At 42.2% G+C, this 15655-nt stretch overlaps 1 protein-coding gene across 1 annotated transcript in view; it reads left to right on the forward strand.

Moving 5' to 3' along the window:
* LOC138258156 (nicotinamide N-methyltransferase-like) overlaps positions 1-15655 on the forward strand; it is a 72904-nt gene that overhangs the window by 13592 nt on the left and 43657 nt on the right. The window contains exon 2 of the mRNA XM_069205921.1: positions 12265-12472. Within this exon, the coding sequence (XP_069062022.1) occupies positions 12265-12472 (208 nt within the window). The remainder of the gene's footprint in view (positions 1-12264; positions 12473-15655) is intronic.

Raw genomic sequence — 15655 nt, forward strand, 5'->3', positions numbered from 1 at the left:
GGTACCCTAGATTGGAAATCCATCGTTGTTGCATTGTTAGTTTGTGTCTTTCCTGCATTATTCCTCTATCACGACTTCTTTGTCCATGGGGGAACTTTAGTGCACTTTGCACTCACTTTGCAGGGTCTTGGGGAGGGTTATTTTTCTAACTCTCACTATTTTCTAATAGTCACAGCGACCCTCTACAAGGTCACATAGGTTTGGGGTCCATTCGTGGTTCGCATTCCACTTTTGGAGTATATGGTTTGTGTTGCCCCTATCCCTATGTGTCCCCATTGCATCCTATTGTAACTATATATTGTTTGCACTGTTTTCTAAGACTATACTGCATATTTTTGGTATTGTGTACATATATCTTGTGTATATTTCCTATCCTCTCACTGAGGGTACACTCTAAGATACTTTGGCATATTGTCATAAAAATAAAGTACCTTTATTTTTAGTATAACTGTGTATTGTGTTTTCTTATGATATTGTGCAAGTGACACTTGTGGTACTGTAGTAGCTTCACATGTCTCCTAGTTCAGCCTAAGCTGCTCTGCTAAGCTACCATTATCTATCAGCCTAAGCTGCTAGACACCCTCTACACTAATAAGGGATAACTGGGCCTGGTGCAAGGTGCAAGTACCCCTTGGTAGTCACTACAAGCCAGTCCAGCCTCCTACAAGAACTATCAGGGACATACAAGATATACAGACACTACTGTCTTTAGACAATGCGAGGGCACCACTACCCACTTTTACTGTATGTACTGTGTGTACATTTTTGGATACAAATAAACCAAGAAGATTACAAGGAAAAATAATTGATATTGTGCTGCAGTTTCTACTGTGTACCTAAGAATGTGTTTTTAAATACTATCATATATTTAGCGATTTACCTAACCTGCTATATCATTTTTTTAATGAGTGCTGTGGTTCTAATTTAATTATGGACATCTTGTGTATCCATATGATACATAAATTTTTTGTCTTTTGGTAGTAAGACAATTGGGCCACATTGCACCACCATATACTGATCTACATTTACTTTCAGACACTTGTGGGAAGTGCACTGTTGTTACCATGACTACCATTTAGCATTGATGTTCATATATAAATTCTAAACAACTTATAAATAAACCATAAAAAACTCTAAAACTACTGCAACACCCCAACCCACCCCTAAAACCTAAACTACCCCAACACCACCCCGACCCTAAAACTACCGCAACCCCCACCCCTAACCCTAAAAACTAAAAGTACCCCTATCCCCGCCCCTAAAACTACAGCGACCCCCCACCCCTGCTCCTAAAACTTAAAACTACCCCGACCCCCATACCCGCCCCTAAAATCTAAACTATCCCAGCCCCCACCACCACCCCTAAAACTACTGCGACCCCCCACCACTGCCCCTAAAAACTTAAACTCCACCGACCCCCTACCCCTACCCTTAAAACTACTGCGACCCCCCACACCCGCCACTAAAACCTAAACTACCCCAAACCCCCACCCGCCCCTAAAACTACCCAGATCCCCACAAAAATTATATATATATATATATATATATATATATATATATATATATACACACACACATATATATAGCTCTGCGTGGATAGCACTGTGCTGATCCTATGCTTAAAAACTTTGCTAGATAAACAGACATTTGAGGTGAGCAAATCTAGAGTGTCGCTGGTTTTGTAGAGTGCTCCGTACTGGAGCTGCTCTCCGCCTAAATTTGGGAACTACCCAGAGTTCTCTCTTGTGTTTTGCATAATTTATGTGTCATTCTAACCCTGCAAGGGCCTTATTTTGACTTACACGGGTTGCTCCCTTGTGTCTGGACAAAGCTAAATCCCTCTGAAGAACTCTAATGAGGGCGAAACACGTGTCAGGGGTTTCTTTACTCATTCCAGGTTAGCTTGGGTGGTATTTGACCAGTCCAAATCTCTAATACTGTGCCTGGAGTGGTAAATGGCTTTTGTCGTTTTACAGCTGGGCGAGGATGACACTGTGTCAATCCTATGCTTAAAGATTTTGCTGTATAAATGGCAAAAGACTTTGGGCCTGATTACAACTTTGGAGGACGGTGTTAAACCGTCCCAAAAGTGACGGATATACCACCTACCGTATTACGAGTTCCATAGGAAATAATGGACTCGTAATACGGTAGGTGGTATATCCGCCACTTTTGGGACGGTTTAACACCGTCCTCCAAAGTTGTAATCAGGCCCTTTGTCCTTATCTAGCTCGACGTGGATAGCACTGTACTGATCCCATGCTCAAAAACTTTGCTAGATAAACAGACATTTGAGGTGAGCAAATCTAGAGTGTCGCTGGTGTTGTAGAGTGCTCCTTACTGGAGCTGCTCTCCACCTAAATTTGGGAACTACTCAGAGTTATCTCTTGCGTTTCGCATATATATATATATATATATATATATATATATATATACATAGATATAAATTCCTAAAAAGCTTACCTTAAAAAGTCGTTGTTCAGGCAATCGTTATTTAGACAGTAGTTGTTCAGTACTTCGTTGTAGAGACTATTTCATTGTTTAAGGGTCATTGTTCAAACAAATAGTGGGTTAGACATGATTGTTCAGGATGCTGGCACCACAATGATGGTGCAATCACACTTGCTAACTGTGTCCATGTGTGCACAATGCAAGAGGACCTGCACCTGTCATCTTGTGCAACCTGCTGTGTATGTGAGTCAGTATGTGTATGTGTGTGTGCAACGCGATTGGCTGGTTGGAGTCGAGGGAATTGGAGTGGGTGATGTGGTTGTGTCAATATGTGTGCCACTTGCATATTGGTTTAATGTTGTGTATGTTGTGTTGTGTGTTGTGTTGCTGCGTGCAACATTCAGGTGAGTGTTGTGTGGCAGACATTGTTGTGATGTGTGTAGTTGTACCTTTGTCTGAGTGTGTGTGTGTGAGGATGAATGTATATTTGTATTTGTTTTTGTTGCGGTTGTGTGGTGTGTGTTTGCAGTGTCAATAGAATGTGTATGTTGTATCATGGATTTACTTCAATGTTTGTTTGTGGCATGTACATGTTGTGCTGTGGTGGATTAGCAATAGATACTAGTGTGTGTGTGATGCGTTGTGTCACGTGTGATGTAGGTGTACACATGTGGACAAGGTACAATGTGTGTGTGTGACTTATCTGTATTCCATAGCCACTGCCATTTTCTGACATCCATTGGGTCCAGAGATGGTCTCCCTCTGTGAGCAATCCACCAGCAGTACACCGCCTGTAGGACTGTAACATCTAAATATGGTCAGAGGGAACCCGCCAGCCTGATGGCTGGGAAGAGAACTCTGTTGTGGCGGTTGGCGGCTCACCGCAATACACCTGAATATGGTGGACAGTGTTTTCTGGGCTGCCGGTGCAGCAGATTGGCGGAAAGACGGCCAAGATCTAAATCAGGCCCTTACTCTTAGTACTACTACATTAGAAATAGTCCAGAACAAATTGCCAAGCATGGTCCTCTGAACCAAAACAAAAACAATCCAAGACCAGTTTCAGCCTGATTGGTCCTCTCTAGTCAGGTTGAACTTGGCTCCAGTGGCACAGTGAGCGAGGCACCCACATCTGGACATAACCTTAGGAACTTAGGGCCAGATGTAGTAAGCCGTTTGCATGTTGCAAACTGCAAAAATAGCAGTTAGCGGCATGCAAACGGCCGAACGCGATGCTCATTCCCAAATTGCGAGTCGCTACCGACTCGCAATTTGGGAATGCGACTCGCAAATAGGAAGGGGTGTTCCCTTCCTATTTGCGACTCGCATCGCAATTCAGAGTTGCTTTGTGACCGCGAATGCGGTCGCAAACCAACTCGCAGTTACCACCAGTGTCACACTGGTGGTAACTCATTCGCAAAAGGGAAGGGGTCCCCATGGGACCCCTTCCCCTTTGTGAATGTCGGCAAAAATATTTTTTTCAGAGCAGGCAGTGGTCCTATGGACCACTGCCTACTCTGAAAAAAACTAAACCAAATGGTTTCGGTTTATTTTTCATTTTGCAACTCGTTTTCCTTTAAGGAAAACGGGCTTCAAAATGAAAAAAAAAAACGGCTTTTTTTATAAAGCAGTCACAGACATGGAGGTCTGCTGACTACAGCAGGCCACCATCCCTGTGAGTGCAAGGACTCGCTATGGGGTCGCAAAATGCGACCCACCTCATGAATATTGATGAGATGGGTCTTTGCTACCCCATAGTGAGTCGCAGAAGGTGTCTGAGACACGATTCTGCATGCAATTTTGCGACTTGCAAATTGCGAGTCGGTCGCAAAATTGGATTTTCCTACATCTGGCCCTTAGAGCATTGAACGCAGGGCAAGACACATTGTATATTAATATCATCCATTTAGTAAAAGAAGACCCCATATGATCTACCTTTAACATTTGGCAAGTAGAAGTTTGGGTTGGAGGTCTGAATGATGAGGAATTTCCAATGCAACCTTGCACTCTTGTCTCTTTTTCTTTGCTTTGTATTTGCTGTAACTGGAGACCAGTAGACAAGTGGAAACTGATTTTTGTTTGGACTTTAACTGCACTTTGAGAGACACTGACCCCCATGACCAAATTGCCCCACCATGTCCGTGGACCAAGGAGTGGCCCCAGGAAGACCCCCTATCACCGGATCAGCATCCTGCACCCCTTTTATCAGGACCACTCCATGGAAGTCCATGGTGTTTTACCCATTCAACCTGGAAATGGGATTGAGACTGTTTTGACTGCAAGATAACTGTCCTGCCAAGCCTCATTGGCCCCTGTGACTCACTCCCTGTCAGAGTTGGTCACTGAAAACAGGCCGAAGTAGTGGAACACGACTTATAAACGTTTTCAAAAGTTTTTTAAGAAACTGCTAACCACAGTAGTTGCCAAAGCTTGTTTGCAATTTGAGTGAAAAGCAGTGGTTTATTATTGGCCTAAAAATGTATATATAAATTGTATATCTAGGTATTTGGAAATGAGCCTGAGTGGACCCAAGACAGGGTTGTGAGTTTATTACATGGTGAGCTCGCACAGCCACACAAATTAATAAACTGCTTTCCTAGTAGACGTCCAATCATATATCATCTGTGAGAGCTGTGAAACTCCAGAGTGAGCGGTGTTGTCTGTGAGCTCATATAACCTTAGGTAAATTGAGGAACAGTTCTGTTGTGGGAGGCCAAAACCTGCATAGCAGTAACTGATATCTATAGGAAACTGTTCTGAGCGACAAGGAAATCCAAAGTGAAAGTACAAGTATGTGTAGTACTTAATCACAACAATTCATCAAGTGATATAGAAGAGTGTTTAAACAGTGTCAAAGCTAATCAGGCTTAATAGCTTAATAGAAAAAGAGATCCTATGGACATACACAGAAATATATTATTACAAAAAGGCATTCAGTGGTAAAAAAGGTCAATCAAAATGAAGGGAACCATTGAAAATATATATTAAATTATACATTAACATTTCTAAAGAAGTAAAACATCTCACCGATTATTATTAATACTGACAAAATAACATTAAGAGTCATCTGGAATCAACACCAAACATGTGTTGCCTTAGGAATTAGTGGGACACCAAAATGCAGAACAATGATGACTATTGACCTCAGGGAAATAAAATGGAAAAAATATCTCCTTAGTAACAGATGATGTTAGCAATGATGACAAGCAGGCAAAGTAGGGGATACCAATAGCATAATAACATGAAATGTCATTTGTCAGTGTTTTAGCAATTTAATTATTTCTCTTTTTAGCAGTCCATCGATTCTGGCAAACCAGTGAGTTTTTCCCCTTACTTTATCGTGCTGTGGTCAGCCGCATCTGCCATAGCAACTTTCTCCCCCAGGCTCCTTCAAGTGTCTCAGCTTCATTCTCTCTGGAAACAATGGCATTTTTGAGAGTCACTATTGTTCTTCCTTTTGTGTTGGCTCAATCGAGCCCACAATTAATTCTGGGGAGACTTCCTCCTTGGCATGGGTACTCCGCAGGTAGGATCTTTTTTCTAAAGATCATGGCTAATAAAATGCGATTTAGTAAATAATATATTTGCATAATCTGTACTATATTAATATGGAAATTCCTGCAACATACCAAATTGTTTATTATGTAGGGTTAACTTTAGTTGAATGTTTGCACAAATTTCTTGCCCAGTCTAAGATGGACGAACTACCTCAGAATGACATCACATCCTATTTCTACACTATTAAAGGGAAGTCCATCTGAGTTGGGTTGTGTTGCAATTGTTCTTGCTTGATCTCTGCATTCTGTGGAGTTTTGCCTTCTCCAGTTCCTGCTTATTTGCTCTTGCTCTTACCAGACTTTAAGTTACAACCTGTGAGGGGCCCAGAGTCTTGGGAACAGTACCTCTCAGAAGCCCACTGGCAGCTCTGACTCTGTTTAAGAAATGCACATATCGTTAGAGTAACCAGATCGGGAACAGGTAGATCTAATAGTACATGTTAAAATACTAGAATGAGTATTTCTAATAGTGGTGCCTGGTACCTGGTCACAGCTATGTATTTTTCTCACCTTTTAGTTCCATTCAATCTGAAGCTTGAGATTATTGATGTATTTTAGGAGCAACTCATCCCATTACAACCTTCTGAAAACCTAAGTACAAGGAGTATTCGTATTATAACAATTAGAGTTCAGAGTTATGTTCATTCTGTGAAGAAAATCATGCGCCAGCTACCAGCTTCTCCAAAAGATCAGTTGAAGTGCGCTGCCTTCCAAGGCAAACGCCTGGATCATGAGCTGGGTCCAGCTCACGCTCAAAACACTAGACTGCTGACTTTCTTGATGCATCCACCAGCTTGGAATCTCTGAAGATGCATTGTGTTATAAACATGCAAAGAATGGTGGTCAATAGAAGTTTTGTGGATAACCTTGTGCGCCTCCAATGGGGATATAGTTGGGCGCTTGTGAGCCTCTGATGTACAGGACGTCTGTACAGATGAGTCCTTTTTCCTGCAATAATGTTCCTGACAGTTTTTACTGCATGCATAAACCAGTGTTAATTTCACACAAAATAAGTACTCAACTGATTAAGAATTGTTGCTTGTGTTGGTGTACACACATGAATCAGAGGCAAATGTTGCTGTTGTATTTCCCAACCTTTGACTCTTTAAGACGAGTCCCTGAGTACCTGCATCTGGTGTAGATCCTCTAATGGAAGTGCACAATGGCTTATTTAAAAAGATAATGAGACAGGCTGCAGGCACACAGAGCAAAGTTAAGACCAGAGAAATGTGGCATTTCTAAAATGGTAAGGTTAAATCCACCTTTACCACTAAAGTGAACTTATCACCACCATTCCAAAGATATGAGACATGATCATGCTACTCCTTTCTGATTAGGAATTACAGTTTACAAGTGTATTAAGGAATTCTAAATGTTAGCCTAGAATAGGAGTAGCCCTCACAGTAATGAAAAACTAATTTAGGTGTTTGTCACAACCAGGACATTTAGGCCCATATTTATACTTTTTGACGCAAAACTGCGCTAACGCAGTTTTGCGTCAAAAAAATTAGCGCCGGCTAACGCCATTCTGAAGTGCCATGTGGGCGCCGTATTTATTGAATGACGTTAGCCGGCGTTAGCCGCCGGCGCCGTCTGGTGTGCGTTAAAAAAAACGACGTACACCAGGCAGCGCCGGCGTAGGGGGAAAATGGAGTATGGGCGTCCAAAAATTGTGCAAGTCAGGCTGAGGCAAAAAAATCGCCTCAACCCGATTTGCATCATTTTATTTCACTCCCAACCCCCATTGAAATGACTCCTGTCTTAGCAAAGACAGGAGTCATGCCCCCTTGCCCAATGGCCATGCCCAGGGGACTTCTGTCCCCTGGGCATGGTCATTGGGCATAGTGGCATGTAGGGGGGCACAAATCAGGCCCCCCATGCCACAAACATTTTTTTTAAAAAATACTTACCTGAACTTACCTAAATGTCCCTGGGATGGGTCCCTCCATCCTTGGGTGTCCTCCTGGGGTGGGCAAGGGTGGCAGGGGGTGTACCTGGGGGCAGGGGAGGGCACCTCTGGGCTCATTCTGAGCCCACAGGTCCCTTAACGCCTGCCCTGACCCAGGCGTTAAAATCCGGCGCTAATGCGGGTTTTTTAGACACGCCCACTCCCGGGCGTCATTTTTGCCCGGGAGCATAAATATGACGCATATGCATCGGAGTCATTTTTTAAGACGGGAACGCCTACCTTGCATATCATTAACGCAAGGAAGGTGTTCACGCAAAAAAATGACGCTAACTCCATGAACTTTGGCGCTAGACGCGTCTAACGCCAAAGTATAAATATGGAGTTAGTTTTGCGTCAAATTTGCGTAAAAAAAAACGACGCAAATTCGGCGCAAACGGAGTATAAATATGCCCCTTAAAACTAAAAAATACACATCCTGCTATTTAGTTACACAGCACCCTATCCTTAGGGTCACTTAGGCCCTCCCTAATGGTTGACTTATGTGTAAAAAAAGTGGAGTTTGAGGCTTGGCAAGTGGTTTTAAATACCAAGTTGAAGTGGCAGTAAACTGCACACACAGGCCTTACAGTGGCATGCCTGAGACAGGTTTGAAAGGCTACTTATGTAGGTGGCACAATAAGTGCTGCAGGATCAATAGTAGCATTTAGGTTACATGACCTGGGTATATGGTATCTTTACAAGGGACTTAGAAGTAAAATAAAAATGCCAATTGGGTACACACCAGTGGTATTAAGTTTACTATGTTTAAGGGAGAAGCACATGCACGTTTGTACTGGTTAGCAGTGGTTCAGTGTTTAGAGTCCTAAGGCCAACAAAAGAGGTACAGTAAACATGGGAGGCAAAAGGCAAAAAGTTGGGGGAAATCCCACCCTAAAGATGACAGGTCTAACAGCCTCCTTCTAGTACCAGAGAGCCAAATCCAGTCAAGACCAGCATCTTGGAGAAGGTGAACTCCCTAGGTGTCACCCAGAGGACCATCCCAGAGATATGCAAATGCTGGTATGACCCGATGTCTTGCACTAAGGAGAAGGTGGCCAGCAGGCTGGCTGAGGACCATGGAACATGTGTGCACCCTCAAAGCACCCCTCCCACTCCCATGGAGACACTCATCGAGGGGACCCTTGAACTAGAAAGTATGGTGGGAGTATCTGACATTGACACCTCCAATCCTGCAGGAACTATCCAGGGTAAGTCATCTTCCCTTACTTAATGTAACATAATGTTAGCAAATCCATATATCATACATCACAGCATGAATAATTCCATTGAGATGCTTGTCCTACCCTGGCAATGCATCATGGGAGTTGTAGTACATATACGTTGCTTGTTCTACCGTGTATGATGACTACAACACACATATCTGTACATCATAAACATGTTACAAACACATGAAGCACAGTTCCAATAATATTGTGAACAAACATTAACCATTTACTTATGCTAACTATATCCATGAATTTCTACAGATCACACTCTGGTCATTTCAGAAACAATTGATGCTGAAGGGGCTACTGACACACATGTGGAAATGAAGGACATAACATCAGAATATACTAAGCTCATCACCCAAACTCCAACTACCAGAAGAGCAACCATCTCACCATTACCAGACTTTGTGGACTGTGATGAGGGACAACCGCAGAGCAGGGACACCACAACATCTGTGGGCAGGACACATAGACAGTGCAGAGGCCAACTATCAACAGTCCATGTGAGAATGTGTCAGATGACATGTCAGAGAGTTCTCCTGTTTCTGGTGGCTTGAAGAAGTCCATCATCTCTTTGCAGCGCCTGCAAATGAAACAAATAAGGGCTGTCAATAGGCATCTGCTACGAATGTCTAGGTCAATGGAGCAATTAGAGAAAGGGCAGGACCGTTGGATTGCTGCCATGGAGAAGGATCACTGTATGCAGAGACAGAGGCACAGGCAGCACCTGGCAAGACAGAGGCACAGGCCGTAACTGGCACACTTTAATCCCTTTGCCCATTCCATGAAACGATTGGCAGAAGCCACAACAACACTAGCTAGGTGAACTGCCATCATACAGACTAAAATGGGGCACTGCTGTCAGGATGTTGCATGTAGGCCGGTGCAAGTGACCACACCCCTTGAGAATATTCAGACCCACAACCTCTGTGTCCCCAACATCCTGCCCCCACATGAGAGGGAAGAGGGCTCACACCTCAGTGGCACATCTATTCAGGAGGCATGCAGTTTCAGGAGTTCACGCCAAAAAACTTTTGGGACTGACATGTCATCAGTTCCCCAACCCAGTGTTGCTAACAAGGTACCCAACCCCAAAGGCCGAACAAGTGAACCACTGAACACTCAGAGTAATGAGTCAACTTTGTTTTGTTTGTCATTACGTACTTTGTTGCTTAGTTGAAACAATGTTAAATCCACAATAGATACAGTTGTAGCTACCTGAATAAAGGTGGTCTTTCTGTTATGCACCATGAATTACCATTATGTGTGATGTCTATTTATTAGATGTTTTAAATACTCTTACCTCAGAAATAGTTGCTTGTCATCTTTGTGTGTTGTGCTTGTCCCTCTGCTGTACATGTGTACCCTCCTGCTGCACCTGTAGTGGCAGAAATTCTTCATCAGTGTCAGATTCAGGCTCTCTGGGGATGCTGTGCCTTCCTCATGGTGATATTGTCCTCTCAACCATGGAACACATTGTCCTGTGTGGCCTGTTGTTCTGCCTTTCACTTCTTGTCCTTGGGGTCAGGTATGGTGTGAGTTCCCAGGGACGCAAGGCATGTGCACTGTCTCCTTTTGAGCATGAGAAGGAAAACCATTAGGTCACATTACACAGACAGTTTTGGCCCTGTATTAAATGAGTCAGCAATTCTCTTACCTAGTAATAAACCATCACCAAATTCACCCTGTGACAGTCAGTTTTGTATTCCACTGTTACAGAACATGAAGGAGTCATGGGTGCTGCCCAGTAATCTAGCCACAAGGTCTGTTATGATATAGGAGACATCACACACTATCTGCACATTGAGAGTGTGAGCTTTTCCTATTTCTGTATATGAATTAATTTGCTGAAGGGGTGCATGTGACAATCTGTGTGCCATCAACACAGCCAATGACACTGGGGAACTGTTCTACCCGGTAGAACATTAATTTGGTCTGTTGCAATAATTGGGGTGTATTTGGAAAATTTATGTATTGGTTAAGTTTGGTAAACACGATGTCCAGAAACCTGCAAAAGAACCTGGAAAAGGTACTTTGTGACACCCCCCACCACTGCTATGACCCCCTGGTAGCTGGCAACAGCTAAGAGCTCTAGGCAACACAATACCTGTATATGTAGTGGGATTTCGTTGCTGTTGGGGTCTTAAGCTGAGGTTGTAATTCAGCAATTAGGTCTAGGATTACCTGATTAATGAGTCTGTAATTTACAAAAATGTCCTACTCTCTCTGTTCAAACAGGGTGACCCCCCACCCTAAATATCCTCTTCTGGTTCTCCTCCTTCTCTGCCTGCCGCCAGCTAAAATCCTTATCCTCCTCACCAAAACAAAGAGAGCCAACATTCTGAAGGAACCAGATGCATTTTGGGCACCTTTTTATAGGATGCACCAGGTTACCACCAGATCCTGATAATTGCATTTCCTAAATGGCCATTGTGCGACTATTTGCAATTAGGAAACCCCTTGGACATGCGGTCACTATTTGGATATCCCTATCAGAGATTTCCAAAATGCAATTTCTGCCAGATAGAAATTGCATTTTGCACCACCGCAAATGCCTTTCGCACATAGCAAAATGGCATTTTGCATTTCCTAACAGGTCGAATTTGCAATTCGCACTGTTAGGAAATGCAAAATTACTTTTTACATATGGCCCCAAGTGACCAATGCAGGTAGCAAAATAGATCTCTTGATCACAGAAGATTCCAAAATTTTAAAGTACCACGTTCTAAGATCATACCCATTCTTCATTACCATTTTTATATTGTTCTCTAACTCTTGCGCAAGATTTATGATTGCAAATTTTCTATTTTTTCTCTGTTTTATACAGTTGTATACTAATATGTATTTCCATATTGCTCTTCAACTCATGTTTTAATGCATCTTGTCCAAGATTTACAGTTTCAAATTTGGAGTCTTTTTTTTAGCTCTGTTTATACAATTGTATGCTAATAGTTTTCTAAAATGTCTGGAGACTGGGACTAAAACATAATATAAAAAAGAAAATGAATGGGGGATAGTTTAAAGGACATGGCTTTTTTAGTCTCTTGAATAATCCAGCTCTCAACATTTTTCTTACCAGGAAATGTGAAAGGCGAGATGCTGATTGGCCTGTCCTATGGTCCTTACTTCGAATGGAGTTTTCCAGCCTGTGAATATTTTTCAGACATCATTCTTGGAAGCTCAACTGATAAATGCATAGCAGAGATAGAGAAGTGGTGGAAAAATAAACCTGGAGCGTTGGACTGGAGTCATGTAGCAAAGGCGCTCTGTGATCTTCAGGGCAATCGGTGCGTGTTCTTTTTTCATTTTTAATCCTCATATCACCTTCAGATACAAAATATACGTGAGTACCTCTCTATGTGTATTCATTTTCAGGCCTGAAACTGACCAAATCTGATTTGGGTTTTGCTGCTGCCTCCACCCAGATTACTCAGCATCTCCAGCATTGTCATAATGTAATACTTGGACAATGTTGGAATCCCATCAATCTATATACAAATGCAAAGCAGATGTTTTTTGATTTAGTGTCACATTCCATGTATGTTTTGCTTGTGTAATCAATTGATAAAAGCCACTTTTACACCTGTGGGGAGTTATGTTACAGCAAATGTTTACCTATTTTACTTTTGGTCAATCAAAGCAGATAAAAAGGAAGCAGTCTCTGTGAGATACAATGAATATACTAGACAGTAGCTTTGTTCAAAAGAGTATTAAATTCAACTCACCATAACAGCTTACAAAAAATTCAGATAATGTTGGAGTTATCTCTTTCCAATATTGAATGAGATCCTGGCAAATCACAAATGTGCTCATCAATGGCCTTACTTAGCTTGCATCTCTTGCAAATTAGAACATCTGTCTTTGATAGTTGGCCTATTTTTGGCAGGGTACAATATATGTTTTGCAAGGAAAAATATGTTTTTTAATTATACACGTTTGACTACTGTTGTTAAACCTGTCAGGCTTAGGATGACCATTCCCGAAACATTTTGTCTACTTGCCTCCCATTTTTGCTGGATTTATGCTTCTGCAGGCATCAGGATTAACCAATAAATGGTAAAGTACTTGTGCTCACTCCTGTAAACATATATGCCCCAGTTGGCATATTTATCTTACCTGCAAGACCCTTGTAGAGTAGTATACCGTATACCCAGGCCCTGTAAATTAAAGGCTACCAGTGGGCCTGCAGCACCTATTGTGTCAACCACCTAAGCTGTACTCTAAAATGTATCCCAGGCCTGCCATTGCAGCCTGAATGCAGTGTCACACTGCCATGTCAACTTGGCATTTAAACCCCCTTGTCAAGACCTAAACTCCCCTTTTATTACATATAAGTCACCCTAAGGTAGGTTCCTGGAAGCCTATAGGGCAGGGTGCCGTGCAATTGAAAGGTATGCCATGTACTTTTAAATTTTAAAGTCCTGGAAGTGAAATGCTCCCAAATTCGTTTTTCACTATTGTGAAGCCTACCCCTACAATAGGATAACATTGGGGATTCCTTATTACAATTAATACGCTTGAATTCCTAATTGAAAGAAGGTTGATATGTCATGGTTGCTAGCTATTAAATTGTATTTATAAACTCTCTTTAATGGTAGAGTCAGACTTTTCATTACAAATTTGAAAATGTCACTTTTAGAAAGTTGCCATGAACCTGCCTTATCCCTTTGTGCCTACAGCCTGACGTGGCTCACATGACTGGGTGTAGCTGACAGGTAGACTGTGAATTCCTCCCAGACAGTTACACAATAGTGGGATTAGCTGAGCCTCAATGATCCATCAGCTGGCAGGAGGGGTGTAGGTGCAGCTGAATACAACCCCACTTAAATCTGACTAGGCTGTGCCCTGTCTAACAACCCTGTATTGTCACTGCAGCCAGCTTAAAGCCAAGGCAGATGAGTCACAAACCTCCAAGAAATTCATCAAAACTTTCCAGAAACGTGTCCCACCTTCTAAAATCAGGGCACCATGGCATATACCTGGGACCTTGAGACCCACCCTTCAGTTCACTACAGGACCTGCGAAAGGACTCTCAGAGGACTGCCTGTTGCTGTGACCTGGTCTGTACTCTGCCAGACTGCTGCTGTACCCTGCTGTACCCCAATTTAGCCACTCTAATCATGCTACCTGATAATATTTATACATTTTCCGAAGAGCTAGTCTCCTATCTTCAATAGTAAATTAAAGAATGGCCAATTTTGTGCATGATTTTTTATCTTACCATATGAATTTCTGTATTATCTGATCGATTTCCCCAAAACATGTTTGCTTAACAGTGATCATGAAGTTTGAAAAAATGCAAATAAATAGAAGGAGTATTAATATTTTGATGACTGCAACCCGTCTTACTATTGTAACAGAAGATGATGGCAATTTGTCAAGATGGAAGATGTCTTTTTGAGAGTGGCCACATAGTTCAATTTGTAAAGCTCTGAAAAAATGTGCGTAACAAAAATTCCTAGATACCTAATGGGACGAGTGTCTGAATGATGTTCTTGTATCTCTCTAGGCAATCTTTCAGGTGAACAGTGGAACAGGGTTTTAGTTTTAGCTTCGTTGATTTTATAGCCCCCAATGTCAGAGAAGGACTGGATTCTAGCTAACGTGTTCTGCACGTTTTGGGCCGTTCTTGCTAGATAGAGCACAATGTCATGTGCAAATAATTTTAGTTTCGGGGTGCCATCCAAAGGTGGCACAATTTTCGGGTCCTGTCTGATGGCAGACGCGAAGGGTTAAGGACTGGCGACATCAGACAACCCTGGTGCATGCCCCAATGTATGGCAATGGAGCCAACATCTGAAAATTGATCATAATCTTGGCCTTGGTTTTAGAAGAGAAGCCTGATTAGATTTGCAGGAAGTTAAAGCGAGCATCATAAACAAGACCTCCCACTAGCATCTAGCATCATTATGGCAGCTTTGGAATATTTAATAGAAAAGCAATTGATTCCTTGGGTGAGGAAGTTTGTGTTATTAGAGATAGACCTGCCAGCAAAAAACGGTTTTGGTCCCCATTTACCACTGATGCAGCAGCAGGGAAAAGTCGTAGTGCCATGATTTTGGCAAAAAGTTTAGAGTCTATTTTGAGGAGACTTATCGGCCTATAGGAGCCTGGAAGCTCAGGTGGCTTATCTTTCTTTAGGAAGATCACTATAACTGCTTCAGTAAAGTCTTCTGGAATTTCGCTCCTATTCAGGAATTCATTAAATAAGGTAAGCAGAGATTCAACTATTTGTGTGGTGAATAACTTATAAAATTCTGATGGTATACTGTCATTGCAGCATGCTGTAGCGTTGGGAAGGTTTTTAATAGGTTCCAACAGTTCCTCCCGTGTAATAAGAGTGACTATACTTTCCTGCATATCACTATCCAACACAGGAAATCTTACTGGGTTGAGAAATGACTTGACAAGCTCAAGGGGGGCTTTCACTATAACAATGTAAATCGGCGTATTGCTCTAAAAATATTCTG

This window comes from Pleurodeles waltl, chromosome 2_1 (assembly GCF_031143425.1).
Source record: "Pleurodeles waltl isolate 20211129_DDA chromosome 2_1, aPleWal1.hap1.20221129, whole genome shotgun sequence".
Classification (NCBI taxonomy): domain Eukaryota; kingdom Metazoa; phylum Chordata; class Amphibia; order Caudata; family Salamandridae; genus Pleurodeles; species Pleurodeles waltl.